This window comes from Hipposideros armiger, unplaced genomic scaffold (genome assembly GCF_001890085.2).
Source record: "Hipposideros armiger isolate ML-2016 unplaced genomic scaffold, ASM189008v1 scaffold_139, whole genome shotgun sequence".
NCBI classification, from domain to species: Eukaryota; Metazoa; Chordata; class Mammalia; order Chiroptera; family Hipposideridae; genus Hipposideros; species Hipposideros armiger.
Window position 1 is genome coordinate 792658 of NW_017731489.1, and position 11900 is coordinate 804557.

At 44.4% G+C, this 11900-nt stretch overlaps 2 protein-coding genes across 6 annotated transcripts in view; one reads left to right on the forward strand and one right to left on the reverse strand.

The window, feature by feature from the left end:
• The window catches only part of ENOX1 (ecto-NOX disulfide-thiol exchanger 1), a 524830-nt gene extending 523579 nt beyond the window's left edge, over positions 1 to 1251 (reverse strand). For 3 of the 5 annotated variants that reach the window (XM_019650344.1, XM_019650343.1, XM_019650337.1), the window contains exon 1: positions 1186 to 1251. The gene's annotated coding sequence lies outside the window, so the exon portion shown is untranslated. Of the gene's footprint in view, positions 1 to 766; positions 837 to 1185 lie in introns of those variants that run through there. The other 2 variants (XM_019650340.1, XM_019650338.1) reach the window with 2 other exon arrangements.
• Positions 283 to 11230, forward strand: LOC109386797 (skin secretory protein xP2-like). The gene is made up of 2 exons (XM_019650300.1): positions 283 to 1378; positions 9506 to 11230. Exons 1-2 carry the CDS (start codon positions 283 to 285, stop codon positions 9538 to 9540), a joined length of 1131 nt encoding a protein of 376 aa, XP_019505845.1. The 3' UTR covers positions 9541 to 11230.
• The last annotated feature ends 670 nt before the right edge of the window (positions 11231 to 11900 follow it).

Below are 11900 nucleotides of genomic sequence, written 5' to 3' on the forward strand. Positions count from 1 at the left end.
CCATGAACCTCCCCGTAAGCCCGTTTCCTCGTTTTTCTAGATCTGCTTTAAACATCGATACCACCGCACAAATACAATATTAATAAAAGTAGGGCTACAGGTTTTTCTCTAAAAAATATATACCAGTAAAATGTTGAGAAAGAGACAGAAAAAGGAGAAAAGCAGGAGCGAGTCTGAAGGAAGGAGGGTGGGTGAGTAGCTGTACACAAGAGGCCGCGGGGACCCCACCGAGCCGGGCTTGGCTACCTGTAGACCCCACTTCCCCCATGTGCGCGCCGCGGGATGACAACCACAACCCGCCAGAACCACCCACCTCCGAAAAGGAGGCGGGGTTACGCCTTCAGCCAATCAGGACCCGCGCGCCCCGGGTGTCCAACCTATGGGGTGGCTGTGGCCGTGCAGGGGGAGGACGGGGGTGGTCCGGGAGGGGCCGCGTCCGTGGGAGGCGCGCACGTGTCGCGTCCCGGTAGGTGGGGAGCACGAGAGGAGGCCGGGGTCCAGGTCCCGAGGCGCGGGCTCTGCCCCCGGGCGGCCCTCGAGTCCGGCCGCCCCGTGCCGCCTTCGCCTCGGGCTCGGCCGGCAGGACGTGCTCGCGCCGAGGAAGACCCGTCCACGGTGTCCGCTCTCCCCGCGTCGCGGGGACAGCCACAAATAACAACACTAGCACCTAGCGCGGACGAGGCAGGGAGGAAAGTTTCCGGCCCGCGCCAGAGCGGAGTCCGCCCGGGCGGGGAGCGCGGGGCATGCGGGGCGGGGGGACGCCAACCTGGAGAGAAGGGAGCCGCGGGCGGGCTGCGGGCGCGGGACGCGGTCCCGGGCGCGGGGCCGGGGGCGACGGGGTGCGCTGTCCAAGGTGCAGGGGAGGCGGGAGGCGCGCGGCGGGCGCGGAGCTCCGCGCCAGCACCGGCTGGCGGCGGCGGAGGGAGAGCTGTCGGGGGTGCCGGGCACCCCGGGCTCGTAAAAGTGCCAGGGCTGGAAGTGGGGAAGGGCGCGGGGGCGCTGCGCCGGAGCCCCCGCGCGTTTGAGCGCCCGCCGTCCCGGCTCACCTCTGGCTCCGCGCCCCTCCCCCAGCCCACTCCCCTCGGCGCCTCCGTCCCGGAGCCTGGGCGGGGGCGGGACCCGGGAAGCCAGGCTTCAAGCCCGGACGCCCCAGCGATGGAGGCTGCGGGCCCCGGAGCGGCTTACCTGGGGCCGCGGGACCGGGCGCGGAGGCAGCCCGCCCCTTGGAGCCGGGCGCCGGGCGCGGCGCGGCCGCTCCTCGCCGCGGCGTCCTCCTTCCGCGCTTCTCCTGGACTCCGTCCCGGGCGCGGCGCTGCGAGACGGGGCCGGGCCGCCGCCGCCGCCGACAGAGGACGCCCCGCGGCGGCTGGAAGCCTGTGTGAGTAGCAGCGCCCGGGAGAGCGGGCTCGGCTGAGGGGCGCTGGAGACTCCGCGGCTCGGGGCGCGCGGGCGGGCGTGCGCACGCGCGCCTGCGAGTGGGAGTGTGTGTGAGTGCGCGCGCGCGCCCACGGGGTGGGGGAGTCGCGAGAGGAGGGGGACAGAGGTCCAGTTGCTCGCAGGGACCGAGGCGGAATTCTTCGCCCCCGGAAATCCGTCAACCCTGGGAAGGAGGCTCGAATGCGCGACTCGCCCGGGGAGCGCCCCGCCGGGCAGCGGCGGCGGAGGAGGAGAAGGCGGCGCGCGCGGGCTCGGGATCCGAGCGGGGCTGAGCCGAGCAGAGCGCGCAGCCACGGATGCAGCAGAGGCGGCGCCCGCAGCCCACGGTCGCGCTGCCCCCTGCAGGGAGGGGCCCGCCGCTCGCTCCCGCCGCCGCCGTCCGGACCTCTTGCCTGGGCGTGGGGGGACGGAAACCGGGGGCCCGCCGTCCCCGATGCAACCTTGGAGGCGCTCGCGCCGCTGAGGGGCCGAGCAGAGAAGCGGGGCGCAGGTGGCCGACCGCCGGCTGCAGCCGGCGCGTGCAAGGGCTGCGGGCGTGGAGTGGGCGGTGGAAGCCGGCCCAGCGCGGCCCGACGCCCGGCCTGGGGAGCAGATGCGGGGCGGGGGAGCGAAAGCGGGGTCTGTGGAGGGTGCGGTCGGCGTGCACGCTCGGGGGGCGGGGGGCGCGTCTCACTCCAGGTGGAATGTTGCCTTTCTCCCTCCTCCGGAGGCCACTTTCCCTCCAAGTTACCCACTTCCCAGGTAAAAGTGCCGGCCTCCTTTGTTCGGATTCAGCTAACTGTGCAAGCATCAGACCGGTGTCTCTGGAAGTCAGACTCCGCCGAGAAGGGTCCAGAGAGGCCAGCCAGGCGCCTTGCCCCCTTAAACCCCCCACGCCCTCATTCATCCAAGTCACACTGTATACCTTAGAAGTAATAATTTCAAGCACATTTACATGCCCTCCCTCCTAAAAGACACGTTGTCCTCGCAGTATCCTTCTCCATGTTTATTTTAAATTCTGAGTGCAATTTTATTTTATTCATCCGAGAATTTCTTGAAGGGTCCTAAAATACTTGAAATAGCCTCCGTGTCAGGAACCCCTGGCAGGGATTGTGTTTTGCATACTCTTGTGTGCTCTCCAGTACTCAGCACAGTACCATGTACTTTGTGTGTTCTCTTTAAATGTTGAATGAATGACATTGTTTTCTAGCTTCACATATCCTGGAGGCAAAGACTTGGATCCTGGGAAAGTCATTAGTAACCCATCAGGCTTGCTTGATTTTAACTTATGCCATTTCCCTGTGTGTGGCTATTTTCCCCTCTGGAGGCCAGAGCTCCAGCGCAAAGAAAGGCAACAGAGAATACTGACCCATTGTGCAACCTTTCCGAAGGGTGCAAGCAGAGAGCAGTGTGCAGGGAAGCCAATGGGTACCCTGGGTGTGAGAAGGCTGAAGTGTGTGTGCTTCGCTTCAGTGCTGGGGGAATCTAACCTCTCAAAACAGAAATGTCGCCATTCATTGGCAGTTTATAATGCCCCTTCTAGAAGGACAGGAAAAGAGTATTAAGAGAAATACACCTTTCTAAAAGCTTGTCAGGTACAAGCTTTTCTCTTGTAAAGAGCGTTACTTCATGGCCATTGCCAGTACACTCAGGGTCACCCCAGACATCCTGCAACCTTGGCATGTTTCCAGCCATACTCTTAGAAGCAAAAGTCCTCAATTTTACATTCCATGCTAAATTTCAATTCCTTTGAACTTGGACTGTTCTGTGAACTGCTTCTCTCTCCACTCATGATATCACCGCTTTGAAAACTAACTGAAATAAAGTGAAAATTAAAATGGATTTATTTGGGTGCCGCTGTGTGTTCTCTAGAGGGGGTCCCTTTAAATGACTTCTCTTCTGTCACTCAATTTACAATATTCTTAGAAGCCATTTTTTTGTGTGTGATAGGGAATCCTTGTGCTTTTTTGTTATTTTGAAAGCTTAGATATTTATTTATTTTTTAATTTATTTATTTATTTATTTTTACTTGAAAGGAAGCTCTAGAACTTCCAGGAAGAGCAGAAAAATTCTTGATACCCAAAATGAACTCTGACAGCCAACCTTTAAAAATGGGTATGATCAAAATCTTCCAAAATAATTTTAAAGCTTTGTTTTCCTTAGAAAGTTCCCTTTAGGGTTTCAACAATGTCCCACATGTTTGTCTTACTTGGAATGAAGAAGAAAGCCACACCCTCTCTGATGACCACCAAAGGGAGCAGTTTTGTCTTTGTAAAAATAAATACATTTATAAGAAGCCAACATTTGCAAAGTAAGAATGTAGGCTTACAGCAATCTTAATATATGTTAATTTAAAAGATAAATAGAATAACAACATAGGATATATAGTATTTCTGACCCACTTAAACATAAAAGTTTGAAGGAACAGCTATAAGCCATAACACCTCATGCTACTTAAATACTAAATAATAATAAAAGGTACTCTTAAGAGATTCATTTTCATATGTTACTACCAGTTGGGTTGAGAATCAATAGCATAATTCTAAAGGTCCTATCTTTCTTCCTAAAAAGGGAATGTTCCTTAAAGTAACTGATTTTTTCGATTTGCAGCAATGCAAAAAAAACTAGTCAAACATTAACTTCCTTAAAAACACAGGATTGGAAAAGGGCGGGGTGTGTGGAGAAACACCTTAAACTGATTTGACCACAGCTAAGTTCCACCCTGTCAGTCTAAATAAAAAAAACTAAAGCCTTCTACCTCCGAAGACTGGTAGATTTAGGCTGTGAGATGTACCATGCATTCCAAAATCAACTCCTCATGATGGGAGCACATTGCCCCAAATTCTCTTAAGTGAGACGGCAGAGACCGTTAGCTGAAGTGCTGCTGTGGGTTTTACTGGTTGTGAGCATGCATCAGGATACAGGTAATTTCTCCCATAATGAGGTCCCAGATCACTTAGTCCATTAGAGTTTTAAATGATGAAAAGCACCTTGACCTGCACCCAAACACAAAGTACCAGCTCAGTATAGAGCGTAACCTGGGAGCTAGGAGACGTCTCAAGTCATCATGTGTGTAGTCATGCTTTTGTGCATTGCTTTTTTCCAGATATTATTTGGGGTAACTGAATTCTGACTGGACATCACGCATCTTTAGGAAAATCAAAATAAGAGAAAAAAAGCTATAGTTTCCCCCCAAGCAAAAGTAGGCAGTTTTTCTTAGTTGATTATCAGTGCTGACATTTCAGATGCAAGTGATATGATATATTAGATACTCATGGTTCTTCATAGTCTATGGACCTACGGGGTTCCTGAAAGCTGAAAAAAGCTGTGGATCATCTCCTCAGGAAAATGAACAGATGAACGTACAAACAATTTTTGAATAAAATTTGAGGGAGTTGAGGGAACCTCCTGTGAAGCTCAGGTTAAGAACCCGTGTCTCACATCGATCCTTTACACATTGACATTTATGGCTAAAGGGAAATGAATCGGTAGATTTACTAATGTCCTCACTTCTATTTTTAATCTAAAGGAGATGCATAAGCAAATCAGTAAACCTAACAAGTTATTTATTGAGTCCCTACTTCATAATCAGTTCTGTTCCTCGTGCCGTGGTTATTACCAATAAAGTATAAAACACAATCTATCTCCGCTTTGAAGGAGCCTAAAATCTAGCTATCATTGCTCTTGGAAACAAAAAAAGGGAACATAAGAATAATTTATCACTTGACCAGGTACAACAAACTTCCATTTGAATTACCAATACAACTTAATGAAGCTATTTGTTAAATAAACACACCATTCAGCTGAAAATTATTAGTGGCCAATGTAGGCATGCATATTTTCATATTCGTGTTCTCTAGTAGTAATCACTTAGATTATCACATGATGTGTAAAGTAAAAAGCTATTCTGCTGTATTCTGAATTCTAGCTGTGGGAGAGGAAGAAAATTACTGACAAGAGAAAATGGACCATGCTGTCAATGGCCGCTGTGGATTACCTATCACTGGAGATCCCTGGGCAGAGTGGAATTGAGTAGAATATGCTAGAGTTTATATTCAACTGATATAAAAATTAGTAGAGCCACCCATGTCTTTTTAAATTTCTATACCCACAAAGACCCAGCAGTCTATATTCTTGGATCATTTTAACATTTCATTACTCTCCTTAAAATTTCTTAATTTTTACCTTCTCAGTTTTTCACTTGTTAATACAGAATTATTTTTGGTTACTATAACTTTTATAAATACCACTCCTTTACTCAATTCATAACAAAATTATAAAGAGTAGAAAAGCAATAATCCAAGGAAACAAGACGTTTTCAGAGCTTAAAAGCAATGCTACCATGAACTTCCCTTCCACTTATGAGCACAGGGTGGCATAGACGTAAAGCCAGTCACGTAATTCGAGCTGTTGAAAGCCAACCATCCACATATTGAATAATTTATATCACCTGCCTCCTCAGGGGCCCCAGGAAAACCAGGACTGTCAGTCACACCTTTTTCCTTTGCCAGAGGCAATCTCAGTGTCATATAAAACTAGCACTGGGCACCAAGTCATAAGGTCTGAGTTCAAATCCTACTCTGACCAGCAACTGGTATGAGATCTTGGGTGACTCACTTTCTGAGCTTCAGTAGGCCCTCCTGTGTAATGTGGAGAGTACCAGCCACCTCGCTGATGAAGAAAACTACATTAAGTAGCGTTTCCTTCTTCCTTAGTGTGAGAAAGGGTCCCTCATGCTTTAGAAGCTAACTCTTTGTGTCATCTTGGGTCTAAGTCGACAGTGTGTGGCACATAATTGAAGCACACACATGAAAGGAAGCTCTTGTAGGAATGCTGGAAGCCTTTGTTAGATTATAACTGAAAGAATGTTGAACTGATTTGATGATTCTTGGGAGTCCCTTCCAAAGATATTTTAAGAAAACCACAGACAACCAAAAATTGGCAGAAACAGACACATGCAGGAAATTGTGGGTTCCATAATTCTAGAGGTGCTGTAATTCTATAAATTCTGCTGCTGTTGCAAAACCCAAGCTTTTGTGTTCATTTGTTTTTAATTAGTCTGTTTTCTTCATCACACAGATTCTGCTTCCCCAATAGTGCTTTGCCCTGCTCATGTAGCTATGCAAAAATTTATTTTATAGATTAATAACAACCTTAAAATTTCTTTATTTAAAACAAAATAGTTCACTGTTTTCTCCCCCTTAATTGTAAAAGAAGTGTGCGCTCATTGGGGGGGGGGGGAAATAGGCAATACAGAAATGTATAAAGAAGAAAAAATTGCTGTAACATCACCTCCCAGGGACCAACCACCATTACTATTTCGGTATATAACCTTCCAGACATTTTCTTTGAATAGGTATATTTTTTTAAACTGTCATTTAAATCAAAGTTCAGCCATTTAAATGCTAGCATTTTAGCAAAACCAGTTACAACACTTTCACCAAAAAATTCAGAAGTGGATTTATTTCTTTTTGCTTTCATGCTCTTTCTTTCCAAGATGGGCTCTTTGTTCAGCAAGTCCTTTAAACCTGTGCTTTTCAGCTCCCCACTTCTAACAATGAGAACGAGTACATTTTAATGGTCCTTTTAAAACTTAATCTCACCTTCAGCTGACGTGTCACAAGCCCTGCTCCTTGGCCTCTGGCCATTCTGTGGATGCTTTGCATTACGTAACCTCCACCCCCAAGATGAGGTCCAGCTCTGACCTTGGATCTGTACTGCATTCCATGATGGAGCAGAAAAGAGTCTTGATTTCAATAAGTAACCAGAGTGTTCTATGGAGTGACCATCTACTGGTTCTGCAGAAGGTTAGCCTGCAGGTAAATTATTTGAGTTCATGTTTTATGTCAATTGCTGCAGGCCAAATTGAGGGGGTTTGTTTTATTTTGCTTTTAAGAGTCCAGAAACAGTGCCCAGCAGTGCAAATGCTGGCTATAATTCCAACTGAATTCCCTCCTTTCGCAATTGGGCATGGTCGCTGTTTTACCCAGGAAGCTATCATTATTAATGAAATGTATAACAATCTTTATAATTTTGCCAATTTGCTGGTTGTACAGTGGGCTTCTGGTCCTTTAGTAAAACAACCTCAACTCATCCTACCCTATTCTGCAAATCTAGGAGACCAGGACCTCTGGTGCCATTTTTTAAATAAAACCCTAAATAATTGATAGGAAAAAAGGAAAAAAAGAAAACAAAGTGAAATTAATTATCTACAGTAGTTCCCTGAAGAATATACACCCAACATCGTGAATTATGAAAGTTTTAAGTAAGTAAGTTACCATCCTGTATGTGCAACTCATATAAGAAAATAATGAGATAATAAAATGCAACATGTGAGAGAAGCTATAATCTTGGAAATAGTTTACGGTACTTGGCATAACAATATGCATTAAAAAGCTTTGGAGAATTGATAGCATGTCTCTGGCATTAATCAAAGGAGAGAGCCATTATATTTAGCAAATGAGAGAATTTCCGCAACTGGAAGGGTGTCCTCTTGGTGCACAGAATCACTTATCTTTATTCTTTCTCGTGCTAGATGTCCCAAGTTTCTCTGTGTAGCATCACCTTGAGCCAAGAAATTGTCTTGGACAAAAAGAGGTACCAGAGTCTTTACCGAGAGATACCAAGTTTATAGCATTGCATCTGAAAGGTGAGGTGAAGGCAGAAAAGGAAGATTTGGAAAAGGGAGACAGGATGAAACCAGTGGTGCAGAACCAAGCTCATGAGTGTTAAGTAGCCATGGAACAACCCACATATGCAATACCTGGCTTGGTTGAAGTTTAAAGAGATGGATGCTCTCCACTTCCATTTCTTTTGGCTTCATTCTCAAGAACCAGCCTTTACATTAATATAATAAAACCATATTTGACCAAAATAATTAAGAAAAATATTTTTTAATTGAATGACTTTATGGCGGTCCTGCTAAAATATAGTATGTTGTATATCCTTTAACCTAATCTTCAGAAATCAGAATCACCAGAATACATATTAATATTGGATTGTCGGAAAAGTCATGACACATTTTTGCAACAAAAAACAAAAAAAATACGTCATGACTTTTCCGACAACCCAATATTTAATGGTAAAATAGACAGCACAGAAAAAGTAAAAATATGGTGAGATTTAAGATCAGACTGACCTGAATTTGAATCATGGGTCTGTTCCTGTTTCAGTGAACTTGGGTAAGTTTTTCTCTAACTTAGAGATCTCACTTACCTTATCTGATATCAGGGATAACTGAATACCTACCTCTTAGGGCTATTTGTAAAGATTAAATGAGACAATACTAAGCATTTCCTTCTTCCTTAATGTCAACATGGTTACTGGGAGTATGCAGAATTTATCCTCTGGGATAGTTAATTTTATGTGTCAACTTGACTAGACTGTGGGGTACCCAGATATTTGGCTGAACATTATTTCTGGGTGTGTCTGTGAGGGTGTTTCTGGATGAGATTAGTATTTGAATCTGTAGACTGAGTAAAGCCAGTTGCCCTCCCCCATGTGGATGGGCATGATCCAACCTGTTGAAGACTTGAAAAAAGTGGAGAAAGACAGAATTCCCTCTCTGCTTGATACCATCTGTCGTCCTGGTTCTTGGGCCTTTGGACTCCAACTGGAACTACACCACTGGTGTTCCTGGGCCTCCAGCTCACAGACAGCATATCGTAGGGCTTTGTAATCATGTGAGCGAATTCCTTATAATAAATGCATATCTATTTTAAGTATATACATCAACACAGTTGACCCTTGAATAACATGGGGGTTAGCGATGCAGTAAAAAATCCATGTATAACTTAAGTAGACCATCTGCCAACTTCTATCCATGTATTCCTAACCTTGGATCAAAAATACTGTTTCTCATGTGTGGTTGATTGAATCCATAGATGCAAAATCTGAAGATACAGAGGGCCAACTGTATATTCTTTTTTTAAAAATCCACATATAAGTGCACCCATGCATTTCAAACCTGTGTTTCAAGGGTCGACTGTATGCATATTGGTTCTTTTCTCTGGAGAACCCTAATAAACTGTCCTCCTCCATCAAATAGACTGTTGAGCTCACACGTCTGCTTTCTCTATATTTCTTTCAGATGTCTGCTATCTCTTCTTGCTTCTATCAGTATGACTGATAGATTCTTCTCTGCTCAAAAGAGAACTCCACTGGATAAAATTGGGAACATCTATTTTCCACTATAGCCTCTTTTTACTTACTTCCCATGTCTAGGTTGTATTCTGAATAAATAAAATATTACTGGAATTCACTTTTCAGATACACTGATATCTAAACAAGAACAGCCCAGCAGAACAGGCACACATCTGTCTTCCCTCCTTCTTGATCAGCTTCCTATCCTTCACATCGCACCATGTATTCACCCTTTTACATCAGTTTCCTGTGATTTCAGCACCCATGAATCAGTTCCTTGGGGGCCAGACCTGTCCTAAATTTTTTGAAACTGCAAAACTGTAAACCAAGCCCCAAACCATGAAGATCTCATCAAGGGATTGCATCCTGTATGACCTAGCCTGAAACATTCATCAGTGAGTTTCATCTTATAAAAATCACAACACAAGTTTTTGGAAATAAATGAAATCAAGTTCTTTTTCCATATTTAAGATATTCTAAAAGCCAAGTTTTCACATGCAAACATTCAGTCTGTATATTTATATTTCTTAATCAGTTGCCTATAAGGAATTTAATCAAAGTATAAAGAAGAGTTTTCTGACAAGGTGATTGTTTCCAAATTGAGTTCATAAGAAAGATGGTGAAATTGTCCTCTCTAAATCTCTTTATGACTAGGTCTAATTAAAAGTATTTATACACAGCACTTCCTAAAGCCAGACATTGATGATCAAGAAAAGACTCCCCCTGTCAGATGATTCTCTGATACTATAAACTAGAAAATCCAGAGTAGAATGTTATTTTCATACATTTTGATAGTTTTGTTTCATGATAATTATAGGAGAAAAATGAAAAGAAATGGAAATTGGCCTTTAGCAGCCATTTTAGTGATACAATCTCCATTTTAGGTTTCTAGAATGAAGACAATAGTCTAAGAGAGAAGAAACAAGATTTTATTCTTAGTGTGGTAAAAGATATTGTGTTAAAATGTTCTTATTGTCGTGGGGTAGAGGGAGGAGAAGAGGAATATGCTAAATATGCTAGACTACCTGCTATAGACTGAATGTTTGTGTCCACCCCCACCTCGTATCTTGAAATCCTAACCCCCAATGTGATGGTATTAGGAGATGCGGTCTTTGGGAGGTACTAATTCAGTCATGAGGGTAGAGCCTTCATAAATGGGATTGGTGCCTTTACAAGAAGCTACGGAAGCATTTGTCCTCCACCATGTGAGGACACACAAGAAAACGGCCATCTGCAAACCAGGAAGACAGCTTTCACCAGATGCTGGACCTGCCAACACCTTAACCTTAGACTTCTCCAGCTTCAGAGCTGTGACAAATAAATGTTTGTTGTTTAAGCCACCCAGTCTATGATATTCTGTCATAGTAGCCACTACGTAAGACCCTACCCTGAGTTATTGTACTTGATGTTGTCTTTTACCGTAACTTTGGCAAAGGGGCCATGTAGTAAGCTGTTCTTTGACTAGAAGATGATTCAAACTTCCCGGAAATCATTAAAGTTGTGTTAACAACAATGCATAATAATATGAATGTGTTTGGGTTTTACTCGTGTAGCCTTGTTATTAATACAGAATCGTGTTTAATTCTTAAAATGGAAATGTCAAGTATGACTTTTATGACTTTGTGTTTGGCTTATATTTCTCTAAAGCCATTTTCACTCCCTTTTCAGATATCATGTTGCACATGAAATAAAATAAATGCTTTAAACTTTTGAGTGACTCTCACTTCCATCTCTTTTTTGAGCATACCAATAACACTGTGAAAATGATGCACACTACATATATGCAGAACCACAATCAAAGGTTTAACCACAATTAAACCTTCACAGTGACATTCTGTAAGAAGGCACTGTTTGCCAAGAATAACCTTTTCACAAAATCCTCCTAATGACTGCATCATTCTGGAAATCAATGCAACTCACTTGTAAATTCTGCAACTGGCCTAAGAGGAGGAGTACGAGGGACAATGGTTCCAAATTCAACCCGTGCTTTGAATTTTCTTTTTAATTTATTTTCCAGGTTTCCTTCTTTTTTCAGCCCATTATAATGGTGCTTTATTTTAGACTGTTGATTTATTCATGTGAAATGAAGATGGAAAATACATCTCGAAGTTAGAAAACCTGGGTTCAAGCCATGGGTCTCCCACTTACTGTCTTACTTTGAGTAAATTATTTTACCAACTCCTGTCCGCCTTTTCCATCTTTAAATTAGAGATGGTGATGCCCATCTCCCAAAGTTATTACAAATATTAAATTGTTCACATAAAAATTTTGTGAAATCTAAGGCATTGTATAAATGTTAAAATACTTGGGAGGGGGATTTCCTGCAGTTGTTACTATTTTAA

Excerpts from the sequence above, each read along its gene's own strand:
- LOC109386797 (XM_019650300.1), top strand. The coding sequence starts at position 283 with ATGACAACCACAACCCGCCAGAACCACCCACCTCCGAAAAGGAGGCGG. Across the intron at positions 1,379-9,505 it reads CGCGGCGGCTGGAAGCCTGT|ATGTCTGCTATCTCTTCTTG; the intron begins GTGAGTAGCAGC and ends TATTTCTTTCAG.